The 12,284-nt window shown below is 39.7% G+C and overlaps 1 protein-coding gene and 1 long non-coding RNA gene across 7 annotated transcripts in view; one reads left to right on the forward strand and one right to left on the reverse strand.

Moving 5' to 3' along the window:
• The window catches only part of Gstcd (glutathione S-transferase C-terminal domain containing), a 104,115-nt gene that overhangs the window by 76,395 nt on the left and 15,436 nt on the right, over positions 1 to 12,284 (forward strand). For all 6 annotated transcript variants that reach the window (XM_021157659.3, XM_029475262.2, XM_085835512.1 and 3 more), the window contains 3 exons: positions 4,717 to 4,832; positions 4,960 to 5,004; positions 6,610 to 6,738. In XM_021157659.3, coding sequence (XP_021013318.1) covers positions 4,717 to 4,832; positions 4,960 to 5,004; positions 6,610 to 6,738 — 290 coding nt within the window. The remainder of the gene's footprint in view (positions 1 to 4,716; positions 4,833 to 4,959; positions 5,005 to 6,609; positions 6,739 to 12,284) is intronic.
• Positions 1,232 to 2,703, reverse strand: LOC110290837 (uncharacterized). Its single transcript, XR_002377512.2, has 3 exons — positions 2,418 to 2,703; positions 1,641 to 1,700; positions 1,232 to 1,551 (listed from the first exon to the last, which is right to left on the reverse strand). It is a non-coding gene; the product is annotated as an uncharacterized LOC110290837 (long non-coding RNA).

A 12,284-nucleotide genomic window follows, 5' to 3' on the forward strand; every position in this document is an offset into this window, starting at 1 on the left:
TTTGAAGAGGCTTCAGTCAGCAATCCAGATAAAGCTCACTCTCTGATTGCTACTGTGCACAGCCAGAGTGTAACACCATGGGATGTAACCAGGGAAGAAGAAAAGTCCAGCAGGGAGTCCAGGAGACTGATGGTCTCCAACCCCATGGTTCAGAATGACTCTGTGGGTTAGCTGGTCAATCTCATTTCTTAATTCTCTTGCTTATGGCAGTGAGCCACGATTGAGGTCACTCAAACAGTTTGAATGCTCCAGAAATTGTTATGAATAATCTCATATATTATATATAATAAAAAGATTCAGGCTAGCATTGTTAAAAAACATCTTTAATGTATAACTACAAGAATAATCGTATGTCCATTCAAACAGAAATAAGCCTTAAGAAGGTCTAAGCACATGACATGTTATAGGCTGGCCACTGGTGGCCTTCCACACCTGCCTTGCATGTTGTTTCAGACCTGCCAGAATCCCTCCCCTCCCAGGTTAGCTCATTGTGGATTTCCACCAGACAGGCTGGATTGTCCTTAGCAGGCTTCCCACAGCTCATTCAGTCATCCATTTCTGTTCCTCTGGATCTCTATAAGGGCTTCTTTTAATGCATCAAGCATTAGTGTTTGATCTTCAGTACATATACCTTCTTACTAGGTCCTCAGGTTGTACCTTAAGGGTAGATATTGTGACGTACACATTTTGAGAAGATCTGGGCTCAGCATATAGTGAAGACTAGGCATGCAGAAGGTTACTGCTCCAGGCAAAGCAGCAGTAGCTACCCTAAGAAGAAACCTGAATCTCTGTTTCCCTATAATAAAAGACTTCCTTAGCACTCTTAATCAGGCCTTTTCAGGGGAGGGCAGGGCCGAGGGAGTTGGGGCGGGGAGAGACATTGAGATTCATGCTTGTCTTCCCCCTGATCTATAATCAAAGGTGCTCTGTTCTTCAGTTGATCCACTGGCTTTCTAGAAGGGTGCTAAGCACAGAGATGTGGAGTAAATACGCTTTTGCTTTCCTGATTTTATAGTTTCTCAAGTCGAAGGTGTATTTTTAAAGCCACTAAACTATTAATTTTCAGTCTTTTTTTTTTCAGAATCCTTTTATTTTTAAATTGATGCAATGTGATTTTACCATAGCTTAGAGAAATGCTTTGAAAACAAAACAACAAAAGAATCTTTAGTGAAGTTCAATATATGTTTAACCCAATCATTTTCTGAGCTTTTGTATATAATCAAGCATGCAGGGTACATTGGTGCTTCAAGCCAAGAAAGAAAACATTAAGAATGGCCCAAACCCAAGCAGGCATCCAGGCCCAGTGCAAGCCCTTCGCCTTGTTTCTTTACGTCGTTGTTTTTAAACAAGTCTTCTCCTTGACTAAAAACCTTGTTTTCCTCACTCTGCAACAAGGCCGAAAGCAATTACATTGTCTAAATAATCAAGTACATCCTAATGGGAATGGGACAGAGATCACATTGTAGAAGAGTCGTGACATCATGTGTATTCAATGTCCTCGGCTTGGGTTCTTTCTCCACTGCAGTATCAGGACTGTCATTTGTATTGAAGCTAAAAGTAGATTACATTTTATAATTTTTAGATACGAGGACACTGAATAAAAATACAAAGTAGGATTTATTTGATTTTTAAATTAATACCTTGTGGAGTATACTTGAGATCCTGTTCATGTTTCCAAGAGCTTCATAATACTTAAAAATCTGGAATGAAAAGAGAGTTTTCTATTGAGGCAGTTTTTAAAGTATCTAGGGACCTGGCTGCTGTATTTTTGGTTCAGCCTTGGTGAATACTGTGTGTACCTGGTAGTCTTTCCACTTAAACACAAATCTGAAAAGAGCTTTGTCTTCACATTTCATTTTGGCATAGAAATGTTTACTTGCAAAGATAGCCTTACGAAGACAAATCTTTATAAGAGCTCGCTTTTGAAACACACATAAGGAGGGAGTTAGGCTGGTCTCAGTTTTTCCTAGAAGTACTTATATGATTCACAGCTAGACACTCTGTTTATTTTTTTCTATAATGTCAAGTAATTGTTCTTCAAAAAAAAAATGATGATTCCTTTTGACTTCCTTTTAAGAAACTCCACAAATAGGGCAAAGACTTAGGTGTCTGTGTTCACTCTGCCTCACTGTCTTCACTGCAGCAGCGTCTGGGACTCTAGCCCTCAGACCAAGCTCAGGGTAGATTTACTTGTGTTTTGTCTTCTGCTTTTGATTTTGCCATTTTTTCCCTCTCCTTTATTCCTATTTTACCTATGTGTGTGCACACGCGTGTGTGTTTCATGAAGTGTGTGTGGAGGTCAGAGGGCAGCATGGAATAGTTAGTTGTCTTCTTCCACCATTATGTCTCAAGATCAAACTCAGGTCACTGTCAGGCCTGGAGGCCAGCATCTTTCCCCACCAAGCCATCATACCAACCTTCATATCCTGTATTCTTACTCTCTTATTCCAAATTGAACCAAATTGGGATGGTTAGCGGGAGAGATAGACAGGGGTATGGTGCATCACATGCAATGAATTGTTAATGGCAGAAGCTACATGGAAGGCATAGAGACTGCCATGGGTTTGATGTTGTTTGTAGTAGGTATTATGAATGGGAGCTCATAGGTCATTAGGTCATTGCACAAGATGGATCTGCTGGTCTCCTAGTAAGTTATCAGCTATTATAAAAGTCTGAGCATGGGCCAGCAGGGTGGTTAAGCCAGGAAAGATGATTGCTGCTAACCCTGATGACCTAAGTTCTATCGCTAAGACCCACATCATAAAGTAAGAGAACTCCCACGCAAGCTGTCTTCTGACCTCTTCACACATTCCATGGCATAAGCCTACAGACACACAGTAAACCAATCAGTTAATAAATGAGTTTCATTTGTTATTGCTTAAGAAGCCAGCCCAACCCTGATATCTGAGTCTAGAGCATTCTGCCTCACCTCCGTTTTATTTTTTTCTTCTGCATTTGCTGTGGTCCCTCACAACAGCTAGTGCTGTCTGGTGGACTCTGAGCCTCTAAAATGATAAGTGAACCACTTTTCCCTCATAAGTTTGCCTGACCTGGGTATTCTGTTGCAATAACGAAAACTAATGCAAAGGTGTTGATTGCTAAATTGTTTCACTTGTGCTGTGTGTTTGAAAGTTGTCATGATAACACTTGGGCCCTTTTCATAAAGAGAAATACTTAGAAGAGTGGTATCAGTGTTTACAACCACATTATTAGAGAAATGATTATCCTTTTAAAATAAAAAGCCACATTAAACTGTCCTCACAAATGAGTTCACTAGATTGTCAAACTCTTAATGTTTGAGATTCAAGTTAGACATGGTAAATAATTGAGAATATGTAAAAATTCATCCATCTGATTATGATCGTATTGTCAAAATAGAACACAGGTTATTGAAACCATGCTGTATGCATAATCCAGTGGAATACTATGTACCATTAAAGTATATGCTTAGAGATAAATGCACTGACATTAAAAGATATTTAATATGTTTGTATATGTGCATATATAATTATGGATTTGAGATGTTTATATATGCATGTAAATGTTACTTTTGAAGTTGAAGAAGTAAAATAGGAAAAAGAAAAGACAAAGAGATTCTATCTTGTTCTGTTAAAGTGGAGTGGGAAAATCTCGATATTCTTACGTGTTTTTTATCATATTGAAGAAATGTGTTTTATACATAAAACAAACAACAATGCCATTCATCTTCTAAGGATGTTTTGGGATTGCCACAGTAGGCTTTGAAAGAAAACTCACAATGTTCTAATACTGCTGGCCCTGTACTTGGAAACGCCTATCTCTAGTCCCTAATTGCATTAACTTTTGATGTCTGACTCGTGAGGAAGGAAGCTTTGATGTGGGAATAAGAAAACCCATTTTCCCTCTCAATACAGTAACCACTGATACAGTTCAGACTGTGTGACACCTATGTTCCCTGCTTTCTCAGGGTCCCACTAAAAGAAATCAGAGTTCTAGGATATACAAATAATTCAAATGGTGTTATAACTCTGTAAGGAGATTTAAACAGTGTTCAAGTTGGTAGTCCTTACAGTATATCTCTGAGAGCAATGAAGGACTAAAGTTTCTTCATGTATTCAAATTGACTAAGTCCTTTATGGTTCTGAATTTAATGTTTCAGATATTACGTTTATTCTTTAGAAGAATCTTGTCTTCATTGAAAGAAAAGTTAGATAGCATTAGTTGCTTTTCTGTTGCAGTAATAAAATTCTAGGACTAAAAGCAAGTTATAGAAGAAACAGTATAATTCTGCTTTTGGTTCCAGAGGGAATGTCCATTATGGCTCAGAAAGAATACAGCAGGAACAGGCAGCAGGTTGGTCACAGCATCGCCAACATACAGGAGGCAAAGAGAGAAAATGGGAAGTGGGGTAGAGCTGTAAACACTAACGTTCTCCCTACCTCCCAGTGATACACTTCTTCCTGCAAGGCTCCCCTCCCAAATGTACCATAACATCTCCAAATTCCTCCACCAACTGGGGTCAAGCGTTCAAGTACTTACTAATTAAAATAGGATCATCAGAATTAGAGCTAGACTCTGAGTTGTACTTCTTTGGCTCTCTCACAGGAATTACATGAAATTCGCAGTTCACTCCTTCATGTGTGTGTATACATATGGACATCCACACTAGGACACTCCTCTCTGTCTCATTGGTCCCCCATGGCATTAACTGTTTTCTTCATCACTTATCTTCCGCAGGTAAAATGTCCACTGACCGAGCTCTGAGGAAACAGCAGCAGTTAAACAACCTTGTCTACCTGGTGCTGAATCAAGCCAAACCTGGGGACAGAATTGTGGATTTCTGCAGTGGCGGGGTATCGTATGTCTCCTCTCATCCTTTAGCCTGTCCAAGATCATAAGACCTTGCTACATCCTTCAAGGTCATTGTTTAACGAACAAGAGCTGTGAGAACCGGACTTAACTGCTTTGTCTTACTTTCAGGGCCATGTTGGAATTGTTCTTGCCCACATGCTGCCCTCGTGCCAGGTAAGGTTAATAATGTACAAAATGGGCCATATCTGGCCTAATCTGAACTCTGCATTCCTAATTATTGATTCAAGTCAACTATGTGGCACATACTTTCCTTGAAGATCAGAATCTTAATTGGGGACAAAAGGAAAGTAAGACCACAGTAGAGTTATCAGTCTTTTTTAAAGTGTATGTGTGTAAGTAAAAGAGATACGTATTACATTATTGAATAAAAAACATATGATATAACTAACTTAATTTTCAACACAATCATAACTATAAATGTTTCCAAGGACCACATTTTAACATAAGCTATTTGGTGAAAGTGTCACTTTATATATATATACATATATATATATATACATATATATATATATATATGTATATATATATAATTCGACTGGGGCATAGTTTGAGCTCCCAGTCTCTGTGACGACCAAAAAGACAGAGAGCTGGCAGATAGAGACGGCACCTGATGGGAGAACAACTGAGGTGGGATTGTTGTCTTTCCTTAGAGCAGCAGTTCTCAACCTGTAGGTCGCATCTCATTTGGAAAGCCTCTGTCTCCAAAAATATTTACGTACAATGCATAACAGTAGCAAAATTACAATTATGAAGTAACAGCAAAATAATGTTGTGGTTGGAGGCCACCACAGCATGAGGAGCTGAGTTAGAGGGTCACAGTGTGAGGGAGGGTGAGAGCCACTGCCTTAGAGAATAAAGAGAAAACACATAAAGTCCATGGTGAAGAGGCAAGCCCCTGTTGTACTGCTGCAGAGACCATGTTTCTATCGACTATGAGCTCACAGAGCAGAGCCTGAGAAGCCGTGGGGGTGGCAAACTGTTTTGCTTTTCTTGTGACTCTCCTGGAAACATAGATAGACTGACCTGGGAGGGGGCTTCAGCTAGATAAAACTAGAAGGTTTATCTGTGTGCCAGATGTTTTATGTAAAGTGATAAAGTATTTTACTATTGAGTGTGCATAAGGCAAAAACAAAAACAAAAAAATGATAGTAATAACAATGTATTAACTCTACCTGTGGTTACCGTAGGAAGCTCCTGTCAGCCTCTGTCCTGCCCCCACCAATCCCTGCTGTTCTCTGCAGCTGATGGAGCCTTGTTTTATCATAAGCACACAACATGGCCCTCCGTCCTTTCTTCCACCCCGGCTCCATCCTTTACCTCCTGCTTGTTTTTCACTTTCATTGTTACCGTGCACTGTGCCAAACAGTATTAGTTTCCTCAGTTCTTTAAATACTCTATACTATAATCTTCTGTAGGCCAAGCCATTCCCTTAGGTAATTTTGTTCATTTTTGAGACCTCCATTATTAATTATTTCTCCATGAACGTCTGGCTTAGTCATCAAGCATGAGCTCTCATTATCCCTGCCTGTCTTAGGTGAGCACAGAGCACACTGCTGTCTCTCTTTTTCTCTCTTATATCATGCCATGCAGAACTTGAAGGATTTAATACATTGTTCATTTTGAACTGTCATACTGGATAGAGAATTAGTAAAGACGTTCTACTTTTTAAAATATGAAGTATCGTAATAATGCTGGATGATAATGTCTGAATTGTGTTACTGAGTATACAAGATTGTTTTTTTTCTACATAAAATCTAGGTTACGTTAATAGAGAACAAGGAATTATCATTAATCCGTGCTAAGAAGAGAAGTGACGAACTTGGTTTAAGCAATATTTGGTTCATTCAAGCAAATATGGAGTATTTCACAGGAATGTTTAACATTGGGGTAAGTAGTAAATAATTTGTTTCTCTAATTAGCTAAATAATCATTTTATTCCTTAGGTCAACTAAAGGAATCAGTTTTGTATTCTTTCGTAAACAAAGAAATGCATAGCTTCTTATACTTTACCTATCAGATGTAACCTGATACTCATTACTCCTCTCACAGCCCTGCTCCGTGTGTGACAGGTAATATCTGCTTACCCTTTGCACGAGCACTGCACCTGCTGCCCCGGAAGGGATCAGTGCTGAGAGCAGAGTCAGCATTGTTAAGATTTCATGGGTGCACCATGGCTGTCATTATTAGAAAACATTACCTCACAGTAGTTGGCCTACGTTTATGGCTCTTAATATTTCCACCCCATCGTTCACAGTGTTCCCTGAGCCTTGGATTGTGCTGTAGATTCATCACTGGGTTTGGACACTCAGTTGTGCTTGCTTTCTGACCAGTGTAGGTGATAGTCTCCATCTTCTACTTTCTTTAATCGTTCTGCTCTACAAGGCCCTCTTTAAATGTCACCTCCTTGTCATGACCCTCCCTACTTTTTTCTGTCTATACTTCTCAATTTTTGCTTGTCTTATTTTTTGAGACAGGTTGCCTTCCTTGAATTCATTATAGAGCCACGGATAAACTTGAGCTCCTGACCCTCCCAAGTCTTGGAATTTACAGGTGTGCATCACAGTGCTCTGATGCACAGTGTGCATCAGAGTGCTCCCACTCTCTTTAAGGGTACAACCCTTCCACAGGGCTTCTGTGCTTTTGCTATGCCATGTGCTGTCTGACACAGTGAGCTACACATTAGTTATAACCAGCATTTTAGATTTTTTTCAAACTTACTCAATTGATTGATATATTCAGGACTTTAGATTCTGCTGGTACTATAACAGAGCATTGCTGAGGAACCACAATTTAGATATTTTATTCTTCACAACTAGCATCAGATGGATAAATAAAAAGACCTTAGAGATTTTTTTGATGAATGAAATAGTGAAAGAGTGAATTATTCTATTTCTGGAACTGTAAGTTTTTAATATCAAAATGAAAGGCAAATTGCTCAAAACGATCATTCACATCCAGGTTTGCTGTGGAAATGCTCTAAACCAGTGCTGCGAGCAGACTGGTGCCGTCCCCAACTCCTGGGACCTTGCTGGAAAGACAAGGTGTGCCCTGGCCCTCTGAGCCAGAGCCTCCTGTCTTAACAAGATGACCCAGGGCAGAACTGAAAGATGGGAGTGCCGGGGTAGCTGGAGCGCAGGGTTGCCTGACACCCGCCAGCTACCCACGACCCCCGCCGCAGGATTTTGGGACTGCTGGTGAGTGGAACACAGCTTCTGCTCCAGTCCAATCACGCGGGACCTGAGACTGCTCTGGTTGGGGAGAGAGAAATCCGGCCTACATAGGGCCACAAGCCTCTTCCGGTCAGAAAAGCACCGGGGCAGCTGGGGCGCAGGGTCGGCTGACACTCGCCAGCTACCCACAACACCCGCCACAGGATCTTAAGACTTCTGGTGAGTGGAGCACAGCTTCTGCTCCAATCCAATTGCATGCGGGACCAGAGACTGCATTAGTTAGGGAAGCAGAAAACCGGCCTAAGTAGGACCACAGGCCTCTTCCAGCTAGACCAGCACCGGGGTACCGTCAGCTACCCACGACCCCCGCCGCAGGATTTTGAGACTGCTGGTGAGTGGAACACAGCTTCTGCTCCAATCTTTAAACAGTGACAACGATAACAACTAACCCCAGAGATTACCAGATGGCGAAAGGTAAACGTAATAATCTTACTAACAGAAACCAAGACCACTCACCATCATCAGAACCCAGCACCCCCACTTCGCCCAGTCCAGGGCACCCCAACACACCGGAAAAGCTAGACACGGATCTAAAAGCATATCTCCTGATGATGGTAGAGGACTTCAAGAAGGACTTTAATAACACACTTAAAGAAATACAGGAGAACACTGCTAAACAGGTAGAAGACAATAAAGAGGAAGCACAAAAATCCCTTAAAGAATTGCAGGAGAACACTGCTAAAGAGTTACAAATCCTTAAAGAAAAACAGGATAACATAATCAAACAGGTAGAAGTCCTTACAGAAAAACAGGAAAACACATCCAAACAGATGATGGAAATGAACAAAACCATACTAGACCTAAAAAGGGAAGTAGACACAATAAAGAAAACCCAAAATGAGGCAACACTGGAGATAGAAACCCTAGGAAAGAAATCTGGAACCATAGATACGAGCATCAGCAACAGAATACAAGAGATGGAAGAGAGAATCTCAGGTGCAGAAGATTCCATAGAGAACATCGGCACAACAATCAAGGAAAATGTAAAATGCAAAAAGATCCTAACTCAAAACATCCAAGAAATACAGGACACAATGAGAAAACCAAACCTACAGATAATAGGAGTGGATGAGAATGAAGATTTTCAACTCAAAGGACCAGCAAACATCTTCAACAAAATTATAGAAGAAAACTTCCCAAACCTAAAGAAAGAGATGCCCATGAACATACAAGAAGCCTACAGAACTCCAAATAGACTGGACCAGAAAAGAAATACCTCCCGACACATAATAATCAGAACAACAAATGCTCTAAATAAAGATAGAATACTAAAAGCAGTAAGAGAAAAAGGTCAAGTAACATATAAAGGCAAGCCTATCAGAATTACACCAGATTTTTCACCAGAGACTATGAAAGCCAGAAGATCCTGGACAGATGTTATACAGACACTAAAAGAACACAAATTCCAGCCCAGGCTACTATACCCAGCCAAACTCTCAATTAACATAGATGGAGAAACCAAAGTATTCCACGACAAAACCAAATTCACACATTATCTCTCCACGAATCCAGCCCTTCAAAGGATAATAACAGAAAAAAACCAATACAAGGACAGGAACCACGCCCTAGAAACAACAAGAAGGTAATCCCTCAACAAACCTAAAAGAAGACAGCCAGAAGAACAAAATGCCAACTTTAACAACAAAAATAACAGGAAACAACAATTACTTTTCCTTAATATCTCTTAATATCAATGGACTCAACTCCCCGATAAAAAGACATAGACTAACAAACTGGCTACACAAACAAGTCCCAACATTTTGCTGCTTACAGGAAACTCATCTCAGAGAAAAGGATAGACACTACCTCAGAATGAAAGGCTGGAAAACAATTTTCCAAGCAAATGGCATGAAGAAACAAGCTGGAGTAGCCATTCTAATATCTGATAAGATTGACTTCCAACCCAAAGTCATTAAAAAAGACAGGGAGGGACACTTCATACTCATCAAAGGTAAAATCCTCCAAGAGGAACTATCAATCCTGAATATCTATGCTCCAAATACAAAGGCAGCCACATTCATTAAAGAAACTTTAGTAAATCTCAAAGCACACATTGCACCTCATACAATAATAGTGGGAGACTTCAACACACCACTTTCACCAATGGACAGATCATGGAAACAGAAACTAAACAGAGACACAGAGAACCTAAGAGAAATTATGAATCAAATGGATCTGGCAGATATCTACAGAACATTCTATCCTAAAACAAAAGGATATACCTTCTTCTCAGCACCTCATGGTACCTTCTCCAAAATTGACCACATAATTGGTCACAAAACAGGCCTCAACAGATACAAAAATATTGAAATTGTCCCATGCATCCTATCAGATCACCATGTACTAAGGCTGATCTTCAATAACAAAATAAATAATAGAAAGCCAACCTTCACGTGGAAACTGAACAACACTCTTCTCAATGATACCTTGGTCAAGGAAGGAATAAAGAAAGAAATTAAAGACTTTTTAGAGTTCAATGAAAATGAAGCCACAACATACGCAAACTTATGGGATGCAATGAAAGCATTTCTAAGAGGAAAACTCATAGCTCTGAGTGCCTCCAAAAGGAAACTAGAGAGAGCACACATTAGCAGCTTGACAACACACCTAAAAGCACTAGAACAAAAGGAAGCAAATTCACCCAAGAGTAGTAGACAGCAGGAAATAATCAAACTCAGGGGTGAAATCAACCAAGTGGAAACAAGAAAAACTATTCAAAGAATCAACCAATCAAGGAGCTGGTTCTTTGAGAAAATCAACAAGATAGATAAACCCTTAGCCAGACTCACTAGAGGGCACAGGGAAAGCATCCTAATTAACAAAATCAGAAATGAAAAGGGAGACATAACAACAGATCCTGAAGACATCCAAAACACCATCAGATCCTTCTACCAAAGGCTATACTCAACAAAACTGGAGAACCTGGATGAAATGGAGAAGTTCCTAGACAGATACCAGGTACCAAAGTTGAATCAAGATCAGGTCAATGATCTAAACAGCCCTATATCCCCCAAAGAAATAGAAGCAGTCATTAATAGTCTCCCAACTAAAAAAAGCCCAGGACCAGATGGGTTTAGTGCAGAGTTCTATCAGACCTTCAAAGAAGATCTAATCCCAGTTCTTCACAAACTATTCCACAAAATAGAAACAGAAGGTACTCTACCCAACTCATTCTATGAAGCCACAATTACTCTGATACCTAAACCACAAAAAGACCCAACAAAGATAGAAAACTTCAGACCAATATCCCTTATGATTATTGATGCAAAAATCCTCAATAAAGTTCTTGCTAACCGAATCCAAGAACACATCAAAACAATCATCCATCCTGACCAAGTAGGTTTCATCCCAGGGATGCAGGGATGGTTCAATATATGGAAATCCATCAACGTAATCCAGTATATAAACAAACTCAAAGACAAAAACCACATGGTCATCTCGTTAGATGCGGAAAAAGCATTTGACAAGATCCAACACCCATTCATGATAAAAGTCTTGGAAAGATCAGGAATTCAAGGCCCATACCTAAACATGATAAAAGCAATCTACAGCAAACCAGTAGCCAACATCAAAGTAAATGGTGAGAAGCTTGAAGCAATCCCTCTAAAATCAGGGACTAGACAAGGCTGTCCACTTTCTCCATACCTATTCAACATTGTACTTGAAGTCCTAGCCAGAGCAATTCGACAACAAAAGGAGATCAAAGGGATACAAATTGGAAAAGATGAAGTCAAAATATCACTTTTTGCAGATGATATGATAGTATATATAAGTGACCCTAAAAATTCCACCAGAGAACTCCTAAGCCTGATAAACAGCTTCAGTGAAGTAGCTGGATATAAAATTAACTCAAACAAATCAATGGCCTTTCTCTACACAAAGAATAAACAGGCTGAGAAAGAAATTAGGGAAACAACACCCTTCTCAATAGTCACAAATAATATAAAATATCTTGGCGTGACTCTAACTAAGGAAGTGAAAGATCTGTATAATAAAAACTTCAAGTCTCTGAAGAAAGAAATTATAGAAGATCTCAGAAGATGGAAAGATCTCCCATGCTCATGGATTGGCAGGATCAACATTGTAAAAATGGCTATCTTGCCAAAAGCAATCTACAGATTCAATGCAATCCCCATCAAAATTCCAAATCAATTCTTCAACGAATTAGAAAGTGCAATCTGCAAATTCATCTGGAATAACAAA

This window comes from Mus caroli, unplaced genomic scaffold (assembly GCF_978045245.1).
Source record: "Mus caroli unplaced genomic scaffold, Mus_caroli_1 scaffold_3, whole genome shotgun sequence".
NCBI classification, from domain to species: Eukaryota; Metazoa; Chordata; class Mammalia; order Rodentia; family Muridae; genus Mus; species Mus caroli.